This window comes from Astatotilapia calliptera, chromosome 19 (assembly GCF_900246225.1).
Source record: "Astatotilapia calliptera chromosome 19, fAstCal1.2, whole genome shotgun sequence".
Classification (NCBI taxonomy): Eukaryota; Metazoa; Chordata; class Actinopteri; order Cichliformes; family Cichlidae; genus Astatotilapia; species Astatotilapia calliptera.
The window spans coordinates 19,008,760-19,034,761 of record NC_039320.1 but is presented as its reverse complement, the minus strand read 5'-3'; the positions used below and the strand labels follow the sequence as shown (position 1 = coordinate 19,034,761).

The 26,002-nt window shown below is 39.6% G+C and overlaps 2 protein-coding genes across 11 annotated transcripts; both read left to right on the top strand.

The window, feature by feature from the left end:
- Positions 1 to 528: 528 nt before the first annotated feature.
- On the top strand, positions 529 to 6,181 carry LOC113012727 (uncharacterized). Of its 3 annotated transcripts, none has more exons than XM_026153027.1 (5): positions 529 to 602; positions 3,434 to 4,069; positions 5,041 to 5,371; positions 5,455 to 5,630; positions 5,727 to 6,181. In XM_026153027.1, exons 2-5 carry the CDS (start codon positions 3,465 to 3,467, stop codon positions 5,956 to 5,958), a joined length of 1,344 nt encoding a protein of 447 aa, XP_026008812.1. In that variant the 5' UTR covers positions 529 to 602; positions 3,434 to 3,464; the 3' UTR covers positions 5,959 to 6,181. The 3 variants fall into 3 exon arrangements, with proteins under 3 accessions (XP_026008812.1, XP_026008814.1, XP_026008813.1); XM_026153029.1 differs by lacking the exon at positions 529 to 602 and adding an exon at positions 2,984 to 3,340; XM_026153028.1 differs by lacking the exon at positions 529 to 602 and having other exon boundaries at positions 2,984 to 4,069.
- A 2,518-nt stretch (positions 6,182 to 8,699) lies between these two features.
- On the top strand, positions 8,700 to 25,758 carry LOC113011802 (uncharacterized). Of its 8 annotated transcripts, none has more exons than XM_026151559.1 (7): positions 8,840 to 8,902; positions 16,574 to 16,665; positions 17,101 to 17,516; positions 22,613 to 23,245; positions 23,864 to 24,194; positions 24,305 to 24,480; positions 24,977 to 25,758. In XM_026151559.1, exons 4-7 carry the CDS (start codon positions 22,644 to 22,646, stop codon positions 25,197 to 25,199), a joined length of 1,332 nt encoding a protein of 443 aa, XP_026007344.1. In that variant the 5' UTR covers positions 8,840 to 8,902; positions 16,574 to 16,665; positions 17,101 to 17,516; positions 22,613 to 22,643; the 3' UTR covers positions 25,200 to 25,758. The 8 variants fall into 8 exon arrangements, with proteins under 8 accessions (XP_026007341.1, XP_026007347.1, XP_026007344.1 ...); XM_026151560.1 differs by lacking the exon at positions 8,840 to 8,902 and adding an exon at positions 13,766 to 14,270; XM_026151557.1 differs by lacking the exon at positions 8,840 to 8,902 and adding an exon at positions 13,766 to 15,951.
- Positions 25,759 to 26,002: the final 244 nt, after the last annotated feature.

Here is a 26,002-nt window from a genome sequence, read left to right as displayed (position 1 = left end):
AGCCCATGACAGCGTCGGTCAATCTGAATAAGCATCCAATTAAGTTATTGTACCTCCTGTTACAAAACCACAGTTACAGTTGAAAAATAGAAATATTATGCACATGATTATGTGATTTGAGTGGATTTTTGTTTTTTTAAACATTCAGTTATATAAGACGATCTTTGCCTGACTTCTGCTGATCTGTTCAAAACAGTTCAAAATCTTACCACAGATATGTAAAATGTCATTTTTGTAATGCACTGCACTATGAGAACACAGTTACAATGGACTGACACAATTTAAATGCACTAGAATCCACTCAAATATATTATAAACGTCATCAAAATCTACCCAGAAGTGTGGAGTAAAATATAAAATATTCGTGTAAAATGAAAGTAGTTACTGCCTGAAAAGATATCGCGAATTAAACGAGTGCGACGTGATACACAGAACACCACAAGCCATTATTTCTGTTTTTTTTTTCCCGTCTACGCGTTGCGGGCGAGGTAGTAAAATCAGTTACTAGGCGCAGTAGGAAATAAACGGAGATGCATCTGTCGTCTCTCGAACAACAGCAGGAGGAACGCCCTGACTACACCGCTTCCTCAAGTTAATTAACGGTAAATATAATATTTCAATGGAGTATTAAAACTAATACAAACGTTCTTATAATGCGTGTCCGATTTCTGTTAGAGCTAAGTTTCTACTCATTGCCTTAATTCGATGCTTTAAACTGGATCTATTTCCGAGTCGATACCACTTAAATCTCTATTCGACTCTTCTTTACTGTTTAACACTTTATTTTTCACTGCACAGTCTTTGCCCTTACTCCCAGCAAATGGGCGATAAACCAATCGGTGCCTATGCCATTCCCAATATGCGCTGGCTGACGTCGGGGCAGCATGAGTACGAGCATTTTTTTTTTTTTGTCGATGCCCGTGATGCCGCCCCCCACCACGATGCCGCCCCGGGCAACCGCAGGTGTCGCCCGTATCTAAAACCGCTACTGGTCCTGAGGGTCGCTGTTGATCATCTTAGTCATAATGTGGGGAAAAGAAGAAAAGGCATTGCTCTTGTGGCATCATAACCTGGGCCTGGGGATAAGGATGCAACTGTTTTTGGTTCTTTGTCAGACTGGTTTGAATGTTTTGCCCTCAGGATTAATCATTTTTTGTCTGAGGATAAACTGTAAGGACAAAACTCAGTGACCATTGCTGTTTCGCTAGCTGGGCCCACGTCCTCATTTTATATTTGACAGTGTTTTTATCGATAAAGGCAAAAGGCTTAAACATGAATTGAGCTGCGGTTTGGGGAAGGCCTCAGAGTGGACTGGTGGCAACTCTTGGGCCATGTACTAATAAGAAGTGAAAGAATTAAAAAAGGGAAGGGAGTGTGGTCCACAAAAAGTTCAGTTATGTTTATTTGAACTGAGTTAACTATGGAGTTGAGTTTCTTATTTCTTTTTGTCAATATTGTTTGGTCACAAAAATGGTAAATAAATCGCTCACTACACTGGACAGGATCTGTCTCCTGCCCTTCTTTAGCCACTTAGGTCAAGTTCTACCACAGGGTCCCTTGATTTTGTAAAGGAGCGTCTAGTATGGGTTGTCTACAGAAAACTGAAGGGGGATTCAAAATGGAAGTTAAAGTGAATCTTATTGATATTTGGTGCTGCAAAAGAACTCAATAAGTCAAACAATATCAGGTCATATTCCATTTTCTTAAACTAACTTGTTTAATAGGATTTACGTTTTTTCTTTCTTTCTTCAAGGACACTCTTTAGCTCTATAATGTTGTGGTTTACATGTTTTGTAAAAAAGTTAACTTTTGTGTAAAAATCTGCCAAATCAATTATATGGTGAACTTGCAAATAAAGAAATGGGTATCTTGATGCATGCTCAATCATCCAGGTAAGTATATCCCAAAAGGTTGATTCTGTTGATCTGGACGTAGTGCTTTCAGTGGGAGAATCGTCACTCATCCAAGTGACTTCTTTAGTCTCAGCTGACTGCAGGTTTCCCCAACCTTATAAACAGTACATTTGCACAATGACTGAAACTAGTCCACTGAATGAACAATAAGCTGTGAGGTCAGTTCCTTGATCATTAATTTGCAAATTGTCATGACCATTGATCAACTAGCACTAATCAAAGCCCATTGATTAATGACCATTCAGTGGGCTGTGCTGGTCAAATGAGTGCCAGTGATACATTGGGCAATTTTTTTTACCATCTGGTTTAGTGTTATTTAACCATCTGTGGTAAAATTGTTGTACTACACTGGTATGCCGTTGGTGAGAATGCTCTCAATAGTACAGTGGTTGACATTGACTAGTATCCTGGGACACAGGTGAGCTTTCTAAAGGCCTTTTTTAATGGGAGAACAATCAGGCAGAATTCAGTTATTACATAAAATGAGCCTGGAGTTTGGGTCTTACATCTATCAAGAATATTTCAGTAAAAACACCTGTAGAGGTTAAGCCTACGCTTGAAGCCACTGAGGTGTTTGTTATCACTTCCTGTTCCTGCTCAAACACAGTGGTGTTTCTGAGTAGCTTATTTGCTTAGCAAATTAAAAACTTTTAAATACATTCTTTTTTCATAGTACAATCTTCTCGTGCTTCATCCCAAGCACACTTTCTGTTATGCTGCAATAGGCTTCCGGGGATTCCCATGATGCATTGAATTTTTCCTTTCCAGTCACCTTTCTCACTCACTATGTGTTAATAGACCTCTCTGCATTGAATCATATCTGTTATTAATCTCTGTCTCTCTTCCACAGCATGTCTTTATCCTGTTTTCCTTCTCTCACCCCAACCCGTCGCAGCAGATGGTCCCGCCCCTCCCTGAGCCTGGTTCTGCCAGAGGTTTCTTCCTGTTAAAAGGGAGTTTTTCCTTCCCACTGTCGCCAAAGTGCTTGATCATAGGGGGTCATATGATTGTTGGGCTTTTCTCTGCATCTACTGTACAATATAAAGCGCCTTGAGGCGACTTTTGTTGTGATTTGGCGCTATATAAATAAAATTGAATTGAATTGAATTAACGGGGGTGACGCGATTTCACTGGTATGCATGAATTAATTAAACAGTCCAATAACTCCAGCAGTACTTACCTTGTCCTTTTGGTCTTTATTCCAACATCATTTTAACATAACAGCGCAGTGGTCATAAACTGTGTGCCTTCTTACGATTAACAACACACCTGATGCTGATTATGTGCGTCTACCTTAACCTTTACATGAACCAACCATACGAAAACAAAAAAAGGTGACCTTTAGCGGCAACATAAGGTATTAACCCAAAAATGGCTCCTACAACATCAAAGTGGCTACTTAAATGAAATATAAAGTTTGAAAACAGGTTTGTTGATGTTCCACAAACATCGCAGCAAGAAAATTTCTAAGGAATTTTTACATTTCTCTTTGTAATTGTGATTCTACACCTTCTCCTCAGGTTGGAAATTAGCTTCATCTACGCTGGCTGGATGGATGCAGCAAAATCTCTCAAAAAGAAGCTGGCTCTCCTCTTGATTGTTGCATTAATCTTCATTCTTCTATTCAATGTGAATATGCCAAACAACAACAACAAATCCATCCCAAAACCATCTGGGCCTGCGGGTGTTTGCTCCTTGGGAATATCTGAGCAGACCATCACCCCGCTCAAAAATACCAAGCACTTACTGGTGTCAGCATACGTGGACCAGAGAGTGAAGGATTTGGATATACGCATCATTGGCATATTTAAGAGAGACTCCATACAGCCCCTTCACTGCGTTTTTTGCTGCACAAATGTTTTAAGTAAAACCACTCCAGCAACAATTTTACAACATTCTGATCACTTTGGTTTTCCCTTCACCACTACGGACGTCATGTGTCAGATTCCTCAGAACTGCAAAGCTACACGTGTCACTCTCTTGACTACACCAGACAAAGAAAGTGCATCTGACTCTACCTGGCTTCCTATAAGAAACCAAAAGAGCGACAGGCAAAAGGAAGAAAACATGAAGTTTGATTTCACAGTCTGCATCTCTAATCTGTTTGGCGACTACAACAATGTGCTTCAGTTTGCAGAGACTCTGGAAATGTACAGGTGAGTACAGTAACAGCACTACAAGCTACAGAGTGAAACCTATGCAGCAAAACCTCTGTGTAACGGTTGCTGTTAATTGTAAAGCTCCTGGATTTCTTCAGTGATGTTTCTGCTTCTGTATTCAAGAGCGGAGGATAACGTTGGCTTGACTTCAGAGTCTTTGACATTCTCACCAAAGTGAATATTTCCAGTATTAGAAGTTTTGAAATGTAGCAGGTGCTGATAGATATTTAAATGTGCATCTGCACATGTAAGTGTGGAGCATAGACTGTATAAAAACGATGGAGTTTTCCCCACCCATGTTCTTTTTTTTTCTTTTTGTGCTGCCAGCATTAATCTCGTTAAAATGACGTTAACGCCATACCCACATTAATGGGGCAAATCTCCATTAGCCAGTTAACGCGGCTCACCTCGTGCGTGGGGCTGCATGGTGTCAACGTGTTAGCGTGGTTAGCTTGTTAACACGTTAGCGATGTCCAGGCTCTCCTGACTAATGGAGATTTGCCCCATTAATGTGGGTATGGCGTTAACGTCATTTTAACGAGATTAACGCTGACAGCACAACTTTCTTTATTTTTGTTTTCGGGTTTTTTTGTTTGTCTTTTTTATCCAAATGTGGCCACATTTGACTGAGGCCACACAAAACATCCTAACCCCTAAATCTACCAGTATCTAAACCATCCATAAAGGAGGGCTTAGATACTGTATCATGTATCAGGATATAGACTTCCTTATAATGTTGTGTAAATGTTTTCCTTTCGAAGCTGGCCCCTAAACCTAACTGGCTTTTCTGTGGCTTTAAAGTCAAATGTCGTCTCAAACAAAAAATCTCTGCATTTCCAGTTATTTGTTATATGTATACTTCTTAACTCCCCTGTGTGATATGAATGCATTTTTGTAAGCTAAATGCAATAAATAACAAAGGCATGAGTAAACTAATGAAAGCCTTTAAACCTGTTACTTTGTCCCAGGTTGCTGGGTGTGAACAGAGTGGTGATCTATAACACCAGCTGTGGTCCAGAGCTCGACCGCCTGTTGCAGAATTATAGCCAGGAGGGCTTTGTGGAAATGGTTCCTTGGCCCATTGACAAGCATCTGAATCCATCTCGTGGCTGGCTTCACTCAGAGCACGGAGGAGACGTGCACTACTTTGGCCAGCTGACCACACTTAATGAGTGCATTTACAGATCAATGGAGCGTTCCCGCTACGTCCTGTTGAATGACATTGATGAGATTATAATGCCATACCAGCACAAAGATCTGATGTCTTTGATGAACACGCTCCAAAATCAGAATCCAAATGTAACATTTTTTTCTAAGCATTTCTAAAAAAAAATTTCAAATGTCCTTCCTGCACCTGTCAAACCTAAACTGTTCTTCTACAGACAGGAGTATTTCTCATTGAGAACCATACCTATCCCAAGAAGACTTTTAATCAAAGTAAATGGGGACCCCTGCCTCAATGGAATGGGGTGCCAGGCTTTGATATTATGGTGCATATCTACAGAGAGGAGCCTAACAGAAATATTTACCATCCACACAAGTTAATAGTTCAGCCAAGGTGGGTTATAATGGGAAAAATGGTTGAGTGTTCGGCACTAGCATTCATTTAACCCTGAGGCATTGTGTGATTGTCCATGTATTTATGCACCTACAGAGCAGTGCAGCAGACCTCAGTGCATGATGTGCTTATGATGTCTGCAACAAAGTTCAAGGTTCCACCAGACGTCTGTCGGATCATTCACTCGCCAATCAGGACTCCGACCGATCCACCACTTGATCAGCTTCATGTGGACACTCGACTGTGGGACTTTAAAGACAAACTGCTCCCCAATGTGATCAAGGTGCTGCAGAGAACAGAACTGCTGACATCAGAGACGCAAAACTGATAGATGATGGACAGAAACGCAAATACTGAAGTTTTAGGAGAAAAAAGCTGGTCAACAAAACACAGGCTGACCTACAGGGGTGGCATGTGCCAGCCTGAAATAATGTCTTTCCATCCCAAGTCCACTCTATTTTTGCTTATCACAATGCTGCATATTAAAATTAGCCATCATTAACACTCTGAGTCTGGCTACAAGTAACATTAAATATCAATATAATTATAAAGCAAACGGTTTTATTTCTTGTTGTCAGTAGCAATCAATGCTTATGATTGTGCCAGAGCACACAATCATAAACATTTTCAACACATTGGCTATTTTCCGATTTCAACACAGGTGGTTGATTGCTCCACTCTAGAACTGGAATGAAGGCGAGTGTTATTAACCCTCTGGGTTGACAGACAGCCACACCTTCAAATCACATGACCAATTTAAGCTGACATAGCTACAAGCTGCAGTCACGCATCTTCTAGCATCAGGGTCTCTATTTCAGCTTGTGTTGAAAGTCCAGACTTTAAACTATATGCCAGTTTTTACATTTTATTGATAAGCCACTAACACCGGAGTTATGATAAGTGAAAAGAAACGGTAACAACGGCATTTGGACAGCGCAAATAAGGGAAAAAAATGCCACCCTTTCCTATTGGTGGAATAGTGTACCATGTCCACTGATAAAAATGATATGACAACACGTGGGATTTGGTGATTTAGGAACAGGGAAAATTTGGGGAAGTGGCGGTGGCTAAAGAGAGAGCGATATCGACTAGTTTTAGTTTTTAGTTTTAGTTTTTAGTATTCGTGGTGGTTGCAATTTTAGGTAAATGGTTGTATTAACTTAATTGTTTCCAAAGTTTGTACACAGGTTTTTAAAATTTACAATTTATATTTGCATTTCAGGTTATGAAAATAATTCACTAAACGTGTTTGTGGTTTTTACAGTAAACTTTTTCCGTACTCGGTTTTTATCAGGGTTTTGTGTGTGTGTGTGATTTCAGATTTCAGATATTTTATAGATATATGTTTTATATCTATTTTAACCACATATAATGCATATTACAGGATGTAAGAACTGGATATGTGTAGGGTGGCCACCCTAAGAAAATTTCTCTTGTCCACCCCACAACAAAATAGTCATTATGATGTGAGAGCAGTGAGAAACATGAAACATGAGACAGGCCAGGTGCACCACCTTTGAACATGTACACTTTCAATAATTTACATAAGTTGTGATAGAAGAGGCCCTGGGGTGCCATAAGAAGCTAACTTCCTGAAAGACAGGTTACAAACATGCTTGGATTGTTTAATTAAGAACTTCTGTTGTCAAACTCATGGTAAACTTCCTCGTTATACTAGTCGCAGATTGGTTTCTTACGACATTCTTTTCATTCTTATATCACTGTTCTTTGCTTCATGCACTGTACTGAATTATCAGGATAAATAAGATTTTGTCGCCACAATGCAAAAAGTTGAATAACATTTTGTAATTATTTCCTTGTTAGTCGGCAGAGAGTGATAGTGGGAAACTCAAAAATAGAGCAAACGCATCTAGTGAATTTTGTGGCCACAGTAGTGTGTGTGAGATTGCTGAGAGATAGAGATGCCTTCCAGAGAAAAGCAAGCTTGCTTGTCAAGCATCAGAAACTACAAAGACATGATGAAAATAAATGCATGCAGAGGATAAGCACACACCAGGGAGCACAAGAAAAAAAATGGGAACAAGAACATCACGACAGGCACAAGCTTGACTAATGCAGTAAAGTAATGCATGCGATAAAAAGGACGTTGAATGCCACTTCCTGACTGGTTTCACAGCCGCAGACTTTCAAATTGCATTCTTCTTGTACAAACTGGGTTAAATGCTAACATCATGAAAAAGAGTTATCCCTTATGATGAAAGAACAGCCAATGATGGGGGGAATTGCTGTTTTTTTGATTGGTTGTCACAGATTTTGAGATATGGATACAAAACTTAGATAAAAGAAACCACTTGATGCAAAAGTAAATTATGAACCCAACACTGACATGTTACTACCTCTTACACTCATGTGACAACTGTAGCAGTTTACAAAAAGAGATGACTGGTGCTTTTCAGTGTAGCTGGAAGAAGTACAAAAAAACGAAGTCCAGGAAATCTTGCTAAATATTCTGAGTAAGTTGTTACGGTTCGGCGTTGGCAGTGTATTGTTTTAGGCGTTTTGTTTTGGCGTGACTGTTATGTGTTTCCTGTTTTACTTTGAAAGTCTGTGTTATCTTAGTGTTCAGTTTACGTTTCCTTGTCTCGTCAGGTCTAATTTGCCCCAGCTGTGTTTCCCTCCTGTGGTCCATTCCCTAATTGCTCCTTCTATGTATTTAAGCCCTGTGTTTCTGTATGTCATGGTTGCGATCTTCCCCCCCCCCCCCCCCCCCCCCCCGTTGTAAATAGTTTGGCGCCTTGTGTTTGGTGATGTAAATAAATGTCGTATCTTGCTTTAAATCTCGTCTTGGGATTATTTTTGTGGAAGCCCGTATTAGTTTTTTCTCGTGTGTTTTTGCCTTATTTTTAATTTTCCTGCGTTGCACCCCGGTTGCCTAGGCCGGGGTGTAACATATGGGGGCTCGTCCAATCGCTGAGGGGTCCGAGGACCGCTTCAGCCGTCCGCAGTCGCTGGAGGATCCGAGGGACCGCCCCAGCCTCCATCCGCCTTCGCTGGAGGGTCCGGGGAACCGCTCCAGCCTTCTGCAGCTGGTGGGCTGCGTGTCCGTGTTTGCAGCTGGTGGGCTGCGTGTCCGTGTTTGCGGCAGAAAACACCTGAGACACCGTGGGCTCTCTCCGGTTTCTAGAGCTTCCTGCCACAGTCCAAAGACATTAGCCTACCACAGCGATGCAGGCCTCGCCCTACGACAGCGGGTATAGGCTCCAGCACACCTGCAACCCTGATAAGGATAAGCGGAAGAAAATGGATGGATGGTACTGTTTACATTTCCTCTGCTATGTGTTAGTCACTTTGATAACAAATTAACCCAAGGGGGGGGTTTAGCCTTATGAAGGAGTATCAAAGCAACATTAAGAAAAAAAATGATCGACGATCTAGAGATTAAAGTCGTAATTCTATTCTGAGAAAAACGGTCGAAATGAGCATTCTGAGTTTGTGGAATCGTACCTCAGAGTCAGTTTTAGCAAAAAGTACAGGAAAGTCTTTCTCTTTCAGCCCATAAACACAGTGTGGTAATGGTGCCGAACGCTCTATCTGGCCAGAGAAAAACACACAAATGTGGAAGAGTGGATTTGCACAAAAGGAAATAGCCTGTAACTGACAGATTTCGACTTTATTCTCAAAATGATCAGCAATATGTTTTCTTAATGTGCCCCTAATACTACGTCGCAGTTAGCTGTGTGTAGTTGGCATTGCGCGATAAAGCTTAGACCACGATCAGAAGCGAGTGCGTCTATAGTGCACAACGCAAAACAAACAAACAAACAAATAAAACAAAACAAAAAGCCCAGTTCTCCAAAACGTTTTGTGCGATTTTACGAATTCGTTTTTTCCTATTGACTCGTTTCTTCCCCCCGGATAATTCTGACGTATGACAATGACTTGGTCACGCCCGGATAGAGCAGGAGAGAAGAAGACTCCGAGTGCACTTGCAGACCTACGAATTCAAAGTTTAACTCTTTCTCGACTGGTGGGCACAACCGGGGGAACATACTGACCACAGTTCAGCCTCGAGTGAGTTACCTGCTGAATGGTGAATAGTGGCTTTAAGTTGATGTTTAAGTTCATACAAATATTCTAATTCGACCACTCCGAGTATTTATCTTCTACTCCGATTTCGATGTAACTTAAATAGCGTTTTCTTGTGCTTAAGGAATAAAGTATGTCAGTAAGAATTAAGCCATTTTTATGCTCAATGCCTGCCCCTGTCAGGTGGTGGTGCATGCTAAAAATGAGGGTGCAATTTGTGGTGTGTGCTGTCATTTTGAAAGCGATTTTTGCAACCTGGAGCATTGCGCAATGGCTGCCCCAGTTGGGTTGATGACATGAGTATGATTGCATCACTTATCACCATTTTAATCATATTCTAGTACAGAAGCCCTGAGCTATATAGCTATACAGAGGGAGATTTTGCAGCAATCTTTTTTAAAAAGTGACTTTCTGGAATAACTTTGCAAAAAAAAAAAACTTGCCAAAGTCTTATCTTCTGGTTTTGACTTCTTCTCTTCCTATATCAGTGCTGCCATGATACTTTCTTGGGATAAAGGCGGATTTACGTTGACAAAGTGGTAAATTGCACCCTGTTGCAAAATACCCCAGATGAGCAAAGGGCTAAAGACTTGAAGGATCTAAATCTTGACAGAGAGAAACTGTGAATAGAGCTTTGGATTTAAAGTGGTGTTTTGAAACGGTTTCATTTAACCTAAAAAATAGATGTGCCAAAAAAAACCTGTACTAGACATGGAATGTGATCAATATTTATTCTTTTTTTGGGGGGGGGGGGGTTGCACCAGTTCTGCTGCCTGACAAAATTAAAGAAAGAGCTTTGCAAAACAAAATTTGGATGGGATGAAGTAATACTAGAAAGCATGTTTAAAGTAAAGTAAAATTTTATTTATATATTACCTTTCAAGATAAAATCACAAAGTGCTTTACAAAGGCAGAAAACGGACATTAAAATCTAAAACAAAACAAAATCAACCAAAATCAAGTTTAAACAGATACATTTTTAACTGCTTTTTAAAAGACATGACTGAGTCCACAGATCTCAAACTCAAAGGGAGCGAGTTCCATAGTCTGGGAGCCACTGATACAAACGCTCTGTCACCTTTTGTTTTTAACCTTGTATGCTGGACAGCCAGCAACCCCTGGTCACAGGACCTCAGGGACCTGCTGGGGTGATAAGGAAGAAGAAGATCACATATGTAAGTTGGAGCTACACCGTGCAGGGCCCTATAAGTCATGGTTATGATCTTAAAATGGACACTGAACTTGACAGGGAGCCAATGCAGATGAATCAGCAGGGCAGTGGCATGGGAGTATTTGTGGTGCTTTATCAGAAGCCTAGCAGCAGCATTTTGAACACCCTGCAGTCGTTCCAGGGAGGCATTACTTAAGCAATTAACAAGGAATTACAATAGTCTAAGCGAGAGGAAACAAAAACATGAATAATCATTTCCAATTCGGAACGTGACACAAAGGGACTCAGCTTAGCGATATTTCTTAAATGGCAAAAACAAGAGCGAACCAAGGATTTAACGTGTGTGTCCAGCGTCAGAGCTGGATCAAATGAAACACCAAGGTTCCTAATGGAGGATTTAATATAAGAAGCAAGAGGGCCTAGATTTTTAACCATGAGGGGAACAAATTTCTCAGTAGCAAAGACAATGACTTCCGTTTTATCAGCATTTAGTTGAAGGTAATTACCAGCCATCCAATCTCTAACGGAAAGCAGGACTGCAAGATTTGGAGCTTAGAAACATCAGGTGGCTTAAAAGAGATATATAGCTGAATATCATCTGCATAACAATGATATGAAATATCAGAGAAAGAGCTAAGAAGTTGCAGAAGAGGGAGTAAATACAACAAAAACAATAACGGTCCTTAGACAGAGCCCTGAGGCACCCCATAGGCAAGAGAGCTGATGGAGGATCTGAACTTAGAGGTAGCCACAGAGAAAGATCGATTTATCCAGGGCGAGGGTTTTGTAACAGGGGCTAGTCTAGTTTTAAAAGGGCAAATATTATCGATAATAGAAAGACAATAATTATTAAAAAGATTTGTTAATAAATCAACATCATTTGAAGCAGGTAGAACCTAATTAAAAACGTCAGAAAAAGTAGCAGCAGTAGAAGAATCTAAGCTAAAAGCACGACTCTCAGGAGGAGGAGGCAAATAAAAAGACAAATTAAATATAATACAATGATGGTCCGAAATAAAAATATCCTCAGAACTAATACAGTCAATGGTTAAGCCAATAATAAAAACAAGGTCCAGGGTGTGCGCTTTGGTGTGGATGGGGCCAGATACATGCTGTGTGAAGTGAAAAGAGTCCATGATGCTAAGAAAACCTCTGGCAAAGAGGTCAGAGTCATCATCAATGTGCATATTAAAATCGCCAATTATTAGCAATCTGGACAACTTCAAGATGGAAGATAAAAAGTTACTGAATTCCTTTAAAAATTGACCGTTAGGTCCATGTGGATGATAGACTACACCACAGTAACACGGATCTTTATTTCCAATTTTAACCAGCTGTAGTTCAAACGTTGACATTTTTTCAACCATCAATGAGCGACAGTGAAACCAGTTTCGATACACCACAGCCAGTCCTCCGCCACGACCAGAGGTCCGCGGCCGACTGACAAAGGAGTAGGGGAGACCAGGGACAGTTGTAACGTGGGTCAGTTGTAACACTTCCAATTTCTCCAATCAGGGCTAAGTTTCAAATGATGTGATTCATCCTGTGCATGCCCAATTCAGTTCTGCTATCACATGTAAAAAATCAGCACATTTTGTCAAACACAGACAATTTACACGAAAAAAAAAAAGTAATTTGTATGCCAAAAAGTAAGCTTTTCTACTTTATTTCAATTTGTAATAGCATTATCTGCTTTGCAGTTAAACTCATCAAACTTAAATTATGTTATTTGTATGTCTATGGGGATATATTCTGTGTAGGTCTTTAGTGCTAATGTTTTAGCCGTTGGCTGTAATGTTAGCTAGTTCATGGCTATAGGAGTCTGGGTCAGTTGTAACAGCAACAGTCTGGGTTAGTTGTAACAATAATGCAGATGTTACAACTTACCACACTATTACTTTAACTTATATTAAACAACTTGGGGCAACAACATCAGCAGAGAGAGGTTCACTGGTCGCTTTTGTATATGAGGTTAATGACATTGGCAACACAATTCCTCCACTGTTTGTGTTCCCACACATACATTATGCAGACCACTGTGTCAGAGATGGACCAGTAGGAAGTATTGGTAGTGGAAATCAGGATGGGTGCAAGAAACAGATTTCCTCATCTTTCTGAAGCACTTTGCAAACCACACCAAGGTAAGCCATGAAAAAAAGTAATGGAATTGCGATGCTGGTGCACAACTAAATTTTTTCAGCTTCATTGTTATGTTCAAAAGTTGGTGCAAGAGTTGTAGGTAGGTTATAATGCCCACTGAGCCAATGAGGCCAAACTCAAGGAAGACCAACCAAAATTAATGAAATATTCAGTTGCAGAAAATTCCATAATTTGTCCTTTTTGGGGGGTTGGAATATGTTCAAAAGCTAAATTTCTGCATTCTGTTACACACACACGTAGCTAAATAAATGGCTCTAAGTACATTCATGTGTTGAATAAAAAAGATTACATGTTAATGTTTTGTCAGTACCCTTATTTCATTGTGTTCCATTTCACCCCAGACTATGGGGTTAATTGTAACATTTCACTCTTTGTGTTTGAGACCATACCATCCAATGGGTAATTGTGCTGCAGAGACAATAGCTGCACTATTTAATAGCAGAGACATGTAAATACTTTGAACTGATAAGAAAATGAGCTGTAGGTAGCGCAAAATCCTGATATGAGGAAAGGAACAGAAAGGACCTACAGCCCACCAAAAAAAAAAAAAAAAAAATGCGGAAGGGGGAGTGACGGTTGTATAGAAGCACAGGGCTGACTCTGGGCGCAGGTCCAAGAATTTGGAAATGGGGAAAATCACACTGCCAAAGAGGAAATACAAGGAGAACAAACAAGGTAAGGAATGGTTTTGAGAACAGGCAACGACGAAAGTCGAGTAAAAAAAAAAAAAAAAAAAAAAAAAACATGCGGATAGTATTTGAGGAGCAAGATTTAAGAAGCTCATAAACATTTACAGTATTACTACTATTTCATTTAGATTGCTACTTTCTTTAGATATTTATGTTCACTTTTTTCTTTTTAATTGGGTTCTTTTTCTTTCTAATAAAGGCGTATAGGGCCACGTGAGGAAAAACATTGTAACGTTGAAATTTGAAGTCGTAATTCTATTTCCAGAAAAACGGTTTTAGTACCAAGTAAGGAAATAATTTCTCTTTCAGCACACAAACGAACCACCTCTCCGATCTGATTTATTTTTGCGCGTTTTTCTGTTTGCAAACCGTTTTATTCGATTTTTCCCGAATGATTTCCGCTAGTATTCTGACGTATGACAATGACTTGGTCACTTCCAGACAGCAAAATCAAGTAGAAAAAGAGCAGCAGAGGAGAAGGCTCCGAGTGCACTTGCAGACGCACGGATTCAAACTCTATTTCTCGACTGGTGGGCACAAACGGGGAACATACTGGCCACACTTCAGCCTTGAGTGAGTTACCTGCGGAATGGTAGTGGCTTTAAGCTGATGTTTGAATTAATACAAATATTCTAATTCGAACATCAGCTCAATGTTTATCTTCTATTCGGGGAGATTTATATAGCGTTTTCTTGTGTCCTAGCGTTTATACCATACACACATTTGTAACTTCATTGTATTTGCATTATAATTTCGCCGAGCTATTTTGCACCACAGAATACCGTTCTTATTTTATTGTATTTATTTTTTCTCGGGACATTATGTAGTTCACCTATGAATTGCAAGAAACATATTATGGCAGTAACATGAAGTCTGCATTCACTGCTGAAGTTCAGCAGTTTGTGAGACAATATGCTGACGGTACTTAGTTCAGTTTAAAAACTTTACCAGCCCTGGCCTCATAGTTTTTTCTTTTATTACACCATAATGGCCCCTCTGTCAATTCTTACTTATGTTTTTTTATTGCTCACCCTTCAACTTTCCTGCTCCTTTGGTGTCGCACCCGACTGTTGTACTTTTCCTCTCCTCTTGTTTCATCTCTCCTGGTTATAAGAAGAATGCCGTCATGTCTCGATCAAGCTTCATCGAAATGTATAATGTGTAATTTGATGTGATTATTAGGTATTTAAGACATGCACCAACTTAATTAATGTATAAAATTAGCATCTATTATTTAACTTCTTTATGGAATGCTCTGAGTACACAGACATGCATGTCTTTGAATAGTGCAACAAATATGAACAGGGAAGGTACACAAAGTACACTCAGTGAAAGGGAAAATTTATTCAGTTTTGAAAAACAAAATGACATCAGTGGCACAGTGCACACATCATTTTCTATTGAATCATGGCCTTGTAAAAAATATGTCAGTGTTTTAAAGGTTGCTATAGTAATGCACACTATTTACACATGGTGCAAATCCACAAAAATGTGGCAAAGATCATGTTCACTAAGAAAACCTACTGAAGCTCACATCAGAAATTACTATGAGGTGTGATTTATTTCTTTTTATCCCCCTATGCTGAGCCATGTACTATTGTATACTGAAAAAATAAAATAGTAAATTAGTTTATGATATTGTAAGTTTAAAACTCTACAGTAATACACCAAAGGTTCAGTATAACTGGCCTTTTTTGGAAACTCACCAGGTTGGAAAAGAAAATGAAGAGACTCTATGCCATGTTTTCTTTCTCTTTTTTTTAATAACTTTCCAACTTTCCAAAACTATTGTTTATATTTCCCACAATATTTGTGTGACCAGCAGGATGTAGTCAAAGGATTGCTCATATGCAGGTTTTCACTATGATGCTTGCTCTGCAAAACTATGTAAACTGTTCAGGTTTCAGGCTCATAAAAGGGGGTAAAAACACAGCAACACTTTAAAAGGTATAAAATGGTCATAGAGCAATGCAGGCTGGAAGGAAAAGATAAAGAAATGAGGAGTGGCTCACAGTACAGTATATCTTTAATGGGAACTCTGCTCTTGTTAGGTTTATGTATTACATCTGTGGATGTCCTGCTATGACAGTTCAAAATTTCTGCCATGATAAAGGTTTATACCATTATATATAACTTTATACCTGTGCTGAGCATGGAAAGGTATCCCATTCACCTCTACTCTGGTCATCTTGGTCTCCAGAAGGCTGATAACTTCTTGATCCTCTAGGGATCTAGTTATTTGGTTCTCACGGCGGTAAGTTGCCATAACTTTTCCACATTTCTCTTAAGATCTAACGCCACAGGGCTAATGAAGAGGAAACATTGTTGAAATGCATGATGAGTTTGCATAAGCTGAGTTGGCCCTTGTGACACCTGAGTGTCCTAATATGGTTGTCATTGTGCAGAAAGAGCTAGATCAGCTTTAGTTCCATTGCTTGTATGTGTGCTGATTAAAATACTAATGTACCTTGTGCAGACAGAATTCAGCCACGACGTTAAAATTTTCCATTATAGCTTTAGAAACCATTAAATGTTCCATTAAAGTGCAAGATTTCACACCTTTTAAATGATCATTTGAGATATGACCTATTGCAAGTTCCTGTTTTTATAGTTTAGCAAAACGCTCACTTCTGCTGTTTCAGCATGATACACATTAGTTTATGAAAAGTCACACTCTGTATGAGGGCGACTGGAGAGATCGATATCATGCTTAAAATTGTCACGTGGTTAACTAAATTATGTGTAACTTCTGTTGTCAATAAAACAGTTGCTTGGACAGGCGAGTGCAAGCCCTGCCCTCCTTGAAACCCTTGCGAGTGAAACGTGCACTGGTGTCTGTGTGGTTGCTTACAGTAACAGTTTCTGCTTACCAGCAGGATTGACTTGAACCCAACAACACCCATCCTAGGCGAGTCTTAGTGGCAGCTAGACCCCCGGGGTTCCAGGACAAACTGGTGCTGTAGATAAGGTCAGTGTGATCAGCAACAATGAGCACTAATGGATGTTCAAATGATTACAATGGAAGATCTTTGAGGTACTTATGTTTTGTCAGAATGAATGCAGGAAAGGTCAGTCAGGTCAAGGCATTTAGCAGTGAGTGCTGCACTAATATCAAAGGTCATTTGAGGAGGCTGCAGGTGACCAATAATGATATAGGAGAGCCACTGATGGTTTGTAGACCTTGGTGGTTTTCGTCAAGTTCTTATCTGTGCCTTAGATACTAAGTGGCATGGCAGGGTTAGATAGGAGAATGGTATGCTACAACTCATCATCAAGTGCTGCATAAGTTTTGAGTCTGACTTGTCTGTAATCTGTATAGGATTTCTGTTGCTGAGCTCAGCAGGCTGGAATAATCCCAAAAGTGGTGCATTGACTGAAGTAGTGATCATCTTTGTTTTAATAGGGACGAAGGACCTTAAATGATTCTGTATTGGGATAAGGAAGGATTTGCGCTGACAAAGTGGTAAATCCCACCCTGCCGCAAAATATCCCACATCATAACAGTCCCTATATTGAAGGACCAAAGGTTTTGCAGAAGCCGGAAAGTGATTCCCCTCCAGTCTAATGGAAAGCTCCATAGAACCAGTTGACCCTGAAGTCAAAAGTGAGTCCACAGTAAATTTTACTAAAGTAAAAGACTTGCCAGATGCTACATGTTGATTGATGACATACTTTTCAGGCTCCCGTTGAGTCTGAGAGGAGGCTGTTGCTTAGTTCCTTAAACTGAAAACAATCCTTCGTGAAGTAGGATGTAAGAGAAGAAGGCTGGAACCCTACTTAAATAATCAACTCTGTATAAATCCTACAAAAGAAAAGGAGGTAAAGAAAACTTGTATGTGTGACCTTTCTTGGCTCTTGACAGAGGCGGTTGCTTATTTTCCTTTCCCCTCTCCCTCCCTTGTCTTTCCTGCTTGGCTTCTCATGTCTTTTGGATTGTTTTTTTGTTTGTTTGTTTGGTTTTTTTATGATTTTATGGCTTGCCGACGTGATAGATGATGGCAGGGCTGTGAGTACTCAGACTGGTGGCATTTCATATGGTCAGAAAGATTTTGAGATCAGTTCTTCAGCAACAACAGTTCAACAACAATGGATTAAATACAGTTCTGTGTGAAGTTGAAGCAATTGTAATTGATCAACCCATAACAAAGCTGCCTGATGATCCAAAAGACCTAGAGTCATTTACTCCAAATCACATCCTCCTGATACGTGAATACCTGCCTTTGTTACACAAGAGACAAAAAGACAACCAAAAGAGGAAAAATCTAAAACCAGGGTATATAGTTATTTTAATGGGTTCTTCTGTCCCCCGAGATTCTTGGCCCCTTAGACGTGTTCGTGAAACCATTCATGATAAAAATGGACTTTAAAGACAAAGACCAACATTCTTGAAATCCCTGTAACTAAACTTTGTCTTTTACATTAGACTGTAGTTTAAAAGTGTATTTAAGTGCTTTTATTTTATTTTATTTTGTGTGTGTGTGTCTAAAATGGAAGTACTTTATTTTTAATTTGGCTCCTTATTTGCTTTATAATTAGAATTGTCATGTCTGACAGCCATTGCACTTAGGGCCTGGTGTGTAGGAGCCATTTTTGTGTTTTGCTTATTACCTTATGTGTGCCTCTAGGTGTCACTTTTTGTATTTGTAAATGATTGTATGGAAGGTAGAACATTTAATTAGGGTCAGGTGTTGCTGGTTGGAAGGACCAAACAGTTTGTGACTGCGGTGATTTATGTTGGATCTTACGATCAATTGTGAAATATCAAATGCAATCAATGGTGATTGCTTAGACTGCTTAAACTGACAAGGTAAATACAGCTGGAGTTATTGACTGGACTTTCTTGTCAAGTTCACCAGTCATACACCTCAGTGGCTTCAAGCGTAGGCTTAGCTTGTACACCTGTTATATGGTTGACTGTATATATATTTGACTATCACATTAAGGGGTTTTGGGGTGAAAAAGTTAATGTTCATCCTCAATCTTCGTTCTGCAAATTTGTTTGTATTATCTTAACCATAGCTCTGTAGCTAGCCATTCTATGCCAGCTAGCCCAACTTCATAAACCATACAAACACTGGTGCTGTTTAATTTAGTGTTTTTAGAAATCCGTCAGTCAGAAGGATGATCTGATATCGTAGTGTTGGTGTTGTTCCCAGATCATCATGAAAATGTTGTTCCAGGTTATTCTTTTGCGCGCCAAGCCATTCATGTATTTATGAAATTCCAATGTTGCAAGGACAATATCAGTTCTGCTTACCATTTATTAAAGGGTCAGGGTCAGGGTCCGTTGATCGGTGGACAGAGGCGGTTTCTTGCAGCTTAAGTATAGTTTTTTGTTTTACGGCGGTTTTTCTCGAAGTCGCAAAAGTATGACGTCACAACATTGATTGGTCACTTGCAATGTTGATCCTGGAACAACATTTAGTATGATGATCTGGGAACAACACCAACACGACGATATCAGATCGTGCCAGTCGGATCATGGAATTTCATCTTTAGATGGAAACTGGCAAACTAACTTCCTGCTAACTTCAAACTCTCTTTCATGCATGCCTGGATGTTAATGTTACTGTAACAGCTGGGAGGCAGCCACACTGATCATTTTATTGAAGATGAAATCATTTGGGCCACTTTTAACTCAGTGATACCACAGTGTTTGTTTTGGCTATGGAAATCAAAGAAGAGTGGACCCAGGAATGGATAATGATGTTGTTTTTATGCTTGCTGTGCAACCTGTGTCATGGGTGTCGCTCGCTGATTTTGATATCACATCATGAGGCATTTGTCACAATATTTGCGGCCGATTGTGTGGCTCTCGATTTCTCGTAACGTGGCGGGTTGTGTCACAGCTGGGTTGAAGACACAAATGTTTGAGTGTGTTCGTTTTTAATGATATTCCAGTACAGAAACTCGGATACAGTTATACAGAGGACAATGTTGCAGCTGTTTAAAAATTGGAGACTTTGTTAAAAACACTTTGGAAAAACTATTTGCTTCTGGTTTTGATTTCTTCTCTTCCTACATCGGTACATTTGTGCCCAGCACCTATCATTCAGGAGAATACTGCAGCAGGTTACCACACCTTAATAGTGGCATTAATATAAGTGACTGCATGATGATGTTGTGGCAGTAAGCAGAGTGATCAATGCGGAGGGTATGCTGGTGCCCGTAAGAGGCAAATTAAAAAAAAAAAAAAGGTTAAAATATAATACATCACAAGCCCACGTGGGGGTTTTGAAAGAAATTTAACACTGCCAGCTTTGCACAGATCCACAGATGTAAGCTACATTCATGTCTGTGTTTTTCCTCCATATTCCCGTGGGCATTTTTTTTCTAAATAAATTTAACAGCTCGTTACCTCTCTACCAGAAAATGTACACTACCAGTCAAAAGTTTGGACAAACCTTCTCATTAATGTTTTTACTTTATTTTTACTATTTTCGACATGAAAAGTATAAAGCAAGATTTATGGAATTATGCAGCATAGGAAAAATTGATAACTTTAAAAATCTCTTATACAGTCCCGTTCAAAAGATTAAAACATCTTGAAAAATGGCAAAAAACAATCGTATTTTGCATGATTGGATCTTAACAAGGTTCCAAGTAGAGCTTCAACATGCAATGAGAAGAAATGGGAGTGAGACAAAACATTTTTTGATGCAATTAAAACAATTAAACTGAAACAGGCGGTTTTACAGCTGATCAAAAGTTTAGGATCACACCTCCAAAAAAGCCCCCCCTCCTAAACTGAAGTCAAAGTTCCAAACATGAAGTCAGTAATGAGTAGTTCCACGATTATTTTTGATCACTTCAAAAATTTGTTGCTGCATGCTTGATTGCAAGCCTTTCCTTGAGGCGACTGAAAACATTTCTCCAAGTGGTGAAGAGGCCTTGAACTTTTGTCCATTTTTGTAAACTTCCCTTGTCATCCATCCCCAAGGTTCTCAATTGGATTTAGATCAGGGGAACACGCGGGATAGTTCAGAAGAGTGATGTTATTCTCCTGGAAGTAGTCCCTTGTTCTGCGGGCATTGTGTACTGTAGCGTTGTCCTGTTGAAAAACCCAGTTGTTACCACAAAGACGAGGGCCCTCAGTAATAACGGATCCTCTCGTCAACATCTGGACATAGCCAGCGGCCGTTTGACGTCTCTGCAACTCCCGAAGCTCCATTAGGAAGTTGCCTTGCAACTCTGCATTTCTGTCCATTTGATTTCCACCTACACACAAGAACAGTTAATGTGATTAAATGAACAGATGAGACAGTTGTTGATGACAAACAATAGTATAAAATGATTAGGAGAGGCTAAATCAGTGCACTAATATACTCAGTTTAGGTGTGCTTGATCCCCCGTCTGAGCTCATCTCATATGTTCTCCAAAGGTTGTTGGTTTTCCATTATTCCCATCAGCAATTCATCCAACTGCTCCGTGTCCTTATTTGCAGGTCTTCTGCCAGTCTTAAACCACTCTTTTCTGGCTTCTGCAACAGTCTTTTTAACTTTTTTTAAATATATATTTTTAAGATAAGATAATGCTTTATTGTCAGAGTCATACCTAGTACAATAGTACAAACGAAATTGGAAATTGTCCCACATCAGCACTATGCACACCTGAACACAACACAGTAACTTAAAGTGGGTTTTTTTTTAAAGTGCAAAAAAGGTATGAGCAAAAGAAAAATGAATGACTTAATAAATATATAAATGAATGGGTGAATGTTCATTGCACGTGATGGCCAATCAGGTCAGCTGTTAGCATTGCTTAGGGCTATTGCCCTGTTGTAAAAGCTGTCCTTGAGTCTGTTTATCCACATACCAGTACCCTGAATCTCCTGCCAGACAGCAGCAGCTTAAACACCCGGTGCCCTGGGTGTGTGCAATCCTGTAGGATGCTGCCTGCCCTCGTGAGACAGTGAGTGCTGGACAGGTCCTTCAAGGAGGGAAGAGGATGTCCAATGACTTTTTTTTTTTTTTGGCCCATATTAATCACCCTCTGTCGTGCCATGGTGCAGCTGGACAACCATACACACCACTAGTCGTAGGTGTATTAACTGTTATTAAACATTTCTTAATTGCATGGATCAAACAAAGGAAAAAAGCATGGACATACTTTTTCTTTTTAATGTACTGCTCACAGCATGTATTAGTTGTAATGTTGTGGTTCTTTCTTTTTGTTTCTATTTGCACATTTTTAAGCAAATACCATCACAAGAGCTCATTCATTTCAGTTTAAAAAATTTTTTTCTAATGCCAAATCAAAACTAAAGTCACCTCAAGGCACTCGAGTTTTGGACAAAATTTGACTTTTCTGCCAAACATTTCTAGACAGCCACCTTTGCATTGAGACGATTTTTGTTGAGGCTTCACTGAACAGTAGATCGATCAACTGGAGGATTAGATGCATCTCAGCTCCTGTGCCAGGTCTTTGCTGGATTTTTTTGTTTGTTTATTTGTTTGCCTTTTAATAGATACTGTTCATCTGCTGTAGATAGTTTTTTTTTTTTAGGCCTGCCACTTCTTCTTTTGCCCTCCATTTGTCCAGTTTCCTCATATTGTTAAGGATACACTGCACAGCATGCTGAGATATGACAAGGTTTTGGTTAATATTTCTTCAGGAATGACCTTGTTGGTGTAGATTCAGCTGAATCAGGCTGCATGTAACAAGGTGCTTTAACATAAAATTTATGATTGGTTGTTTGCTAAGTTGTCTGTGTAGACACAACACTGGCTCATTCTTGATTTAAGTGTCTTTTCATGTTTGAATGATTGACAGGTCAGTGTTAAGGGATTTAACAAACAACCCAAGAAAATATCCCACTGAAAATGTTTAGGGTTTCCTTTTTGAAAGCCTGGTGAAGTATTGCTCATGAACAAAACTAGTTTTGAAACTAACCACAATTCTGTGTTCTGGTACAGGTTGGGAACTGGTTTCATCTCCACTGGCTGGATGGAGCTGTTAAAGCATTTTAAAAAGAAGTTGGTTCTCGTCTTCATCACTGCACTCTTCCTCTTTTTGGTCTTCACTGTGAAAACGCCCAGCACATACAACTCAATCCCAAAACCATCTGGGCCGCCAAGTGCTTGCTCCATGAGGATATCCGAGCAGACCATCACGCCGCTTAACAATACCAAGCACTTACTGGTGTCAGCCTACATGGACCAAAGAGTGAAGGATTTTGATATACGCATCATTGGCATATTTAGGAGAGACTCCATCCAACCCCTTCACTGCTTTTTCTGCTGTACTGGTTATTTGAGTAAAACCACTCCAGCAACAATTTTACAGCATCCAGATAACTTTGGTTTTCCCTTTGTCACTACGGATGTCATGTGTCAGATTCCTCAGAATTGCAATGCGACACATGTCACTCTCTTGACTACACCAGACAAAGAGAGTCCATCTACTGATCAATGGCTCCCAATAAGAAACAAAGACACAGTTGGACAGAAGGAAGAAAACATGCAGTTTGACTTCACAGTCTGCATCTCTAACCTCTTTGGTGACTACAACAATGTGCTTCAGTTTGCACAGACTCTGGAGATGTACAAGTGAGTACTGCAACACCACCACAAGCTACAAAGTCAAAAATGTGCAACAGCAGCTGGTCCTGACACAGAATGAAACCTAACAAGCTCTGCAAAGGCTCCTCTTCAATGCAGTGTCTGGATTGTATCACATTGCACAGTTGTGTCTGTTACTCCTGTTGCTGCCAGAGTTTTTTGTTTTTTTTTTTAAAGTGTAGTTGGACAGTGTCTTACCACTCAGACGTCTATCACTAGGTGTTAAACATTTACAGTAGCACTGTTTAAATTTCTGCAGGAGCTTTTCAGACACTGTAGGAAAATGGATTTTTAGCCCTGTAAACTGTGGATTTCCAGCTGTTCAGAACCAGTTAGGAATAGACAGTGTCCCTCCTACTTGAGAAACACCACAGTCTACTCTTAATGATTATAATATTATTTTTTGTCTGTGTATTTTATCAGTCACATAGCTGCAAGCTATTGTGACAGGTACAGGCTAATACAGTATAAATAGTATAACACAGTATAAATATTATACTAAGGATAGAAAAATGACCAACTGTTTGCTATATAAACCACAATTGTTTTAAGTAATCTGTTTTGTTTGCTGACAACGATGAACTAATTTGCCTTATTTTGTCCCAGGTTGCTGGGTGTGAACAGAGTGGTGATCTATAACACCAGCTGTGGTCCAGAGCTCAATCGCCTGTTGCAGAGTTACAGCAACGAGGGCTTTGTGGAAATGGTTCCTTGGCCCATTGACAAGCATCTGAATCCATCTCGTGGCTGGCTTCACTCAGAGCATGGAGGGGATTTGCATTACTTTGGCCAGCTGACCACACTTAATGAGTGCATTTACAGATCAATGGAGCGTTCTCGCTACGTCCTGTTGAATGACATTGATGAGATTATAATGCCATACCAGCACGATGACCTGATGTCTTTGATGAACACGCTCCGAAATCAGCATCCAAATGTAAGCTGTTCTTGTAATAAGTTTGAAAAAAATAACACAATTACATTTCATCAAAAATTCAGTATCCCATACAATAAGTTGTATTTGACTTGTTTGTATCTGATTTGAAGGCAGGAGTGTTCCTTATTGAGAATCATATTTTCCCAAAGAAACACTTTGAGCCAAGCGGACGGTTTCACCTGCCTCAGTGGAACGGGGTGCCAGGAATTAATATTCTGGAGCACATCTACAGGGAGGACCCCGCCAGAAACGTATACCATCCATACAAGATGATAGTTCGGCCAAGGTAAGCTGAATTTGTCAGACGGAAGATTTACTCTATTTAGGATACAGTTCTTCGGTTTACTCAATAATACATACTGTATGACTGCTATTAAAAAAAATAACTACAACTAAATAAAACAGTACCTTAGTTATTGAACTTCTCCAAAACCATGATAAACATACAAGAAACATCAAATGACCGTTTGCTACAATAAGTCTCAAGTACAAAACATATTTAAGAACGTCTGAATAACTTGAGGGTTATTTTTCTCCAATCTTTCCTTAACAAGCTCTTAAGTTGAAGTTATTCTGTGAAACTTTCCATATGGAATGTTCTCTGAAAGTTATTGCCAAAAAACCCAGAACAACCTTGAGGGAGCATTCACTATCCCCCAAGGCTGATTTGTGAAACCTTCAGAGAACCTTCAGGGCTCTTCTAAAGAACAGGATCTTCAGTAATCAATGCATTTTAAAACCTTAACTCCAAGCAGTTAACTGTCTTGTGTTTTGTGTCACAGAATGGTGGAGGGGACTTCAGTCCATGAAGTGATCAAGAATTTTGGAGAACGCTACAAGGTTCCACTCGATGTTTGTCGGATCATTCATGTCCGTGTGGCTCTACAGGGATCATTAACCCTGGAGCAGCTTAATGTGGATAAACGACTGTGGGACTTTCAGGAAAAACTCATTCCCAACGTGGACAAAGTGTTGAAGAGGGTGGGGATGCTGAACTTGACATAGAACTAATGGATAAGATGTACAGGCACTACGATGGACACTTTTTAAACACAGTGAATCAGATCGTGAATGTGCATCTTTGAATCAGGGGCATTTGTGAATTCATTGTGTCATCGTTTTCTGAAAACATATTTTGCACCTGGTGCCAGTAAAATCCCTACATTTCAGTGAATACTTCTTAATTGCCATCATTGAATAATTACAAGCTTTTTGAAGGACACATTGGTTCTAATACTGTGTGATATGAGTGTGACCATTTAAATAGTCCTTAATATAAAACTGTTGACTTGAAGAACTGCAAATATTTTAACTGCCCTGCCTGAAGAGAGAAAAAACATTTACTAAATCCACAATATAACATACCATAGAATTTCTCCAGTGGTCAGCTGGATTATGAATGTTAGATAGAAAGAGCTTTGGGGAAAAAGGTACTTTTGTTTATGAGGGAAGCTGTGTAAAGAGCTTTGAGTGCTCAGAGTAGTAGCAGCTGCATAAGAACCACTGAATCTACCTTGTTTTTCGATCAGATTTGGACTTTTCAAAATAAAGCTTAAAGACTTTTCTGGGAATAAAGGCAACATCTCAATATAAAGAGACGAGGCCCTGCCTCTCAAGGCCTTGTATATTGTGAAGTTTGAAGATGATCCACAAAAAATGTGGGTAATATAAAGTTCTTATCATTATTAACATTTGGTGTGACCTTGAGCCAATTTTCACCAAAATGAATGTCTCGCGCTGTTATTGGTATTTACTATCACATACAACTTGAAAATGATATCTTAGACTTGTATTAGCATTCCAAGCTT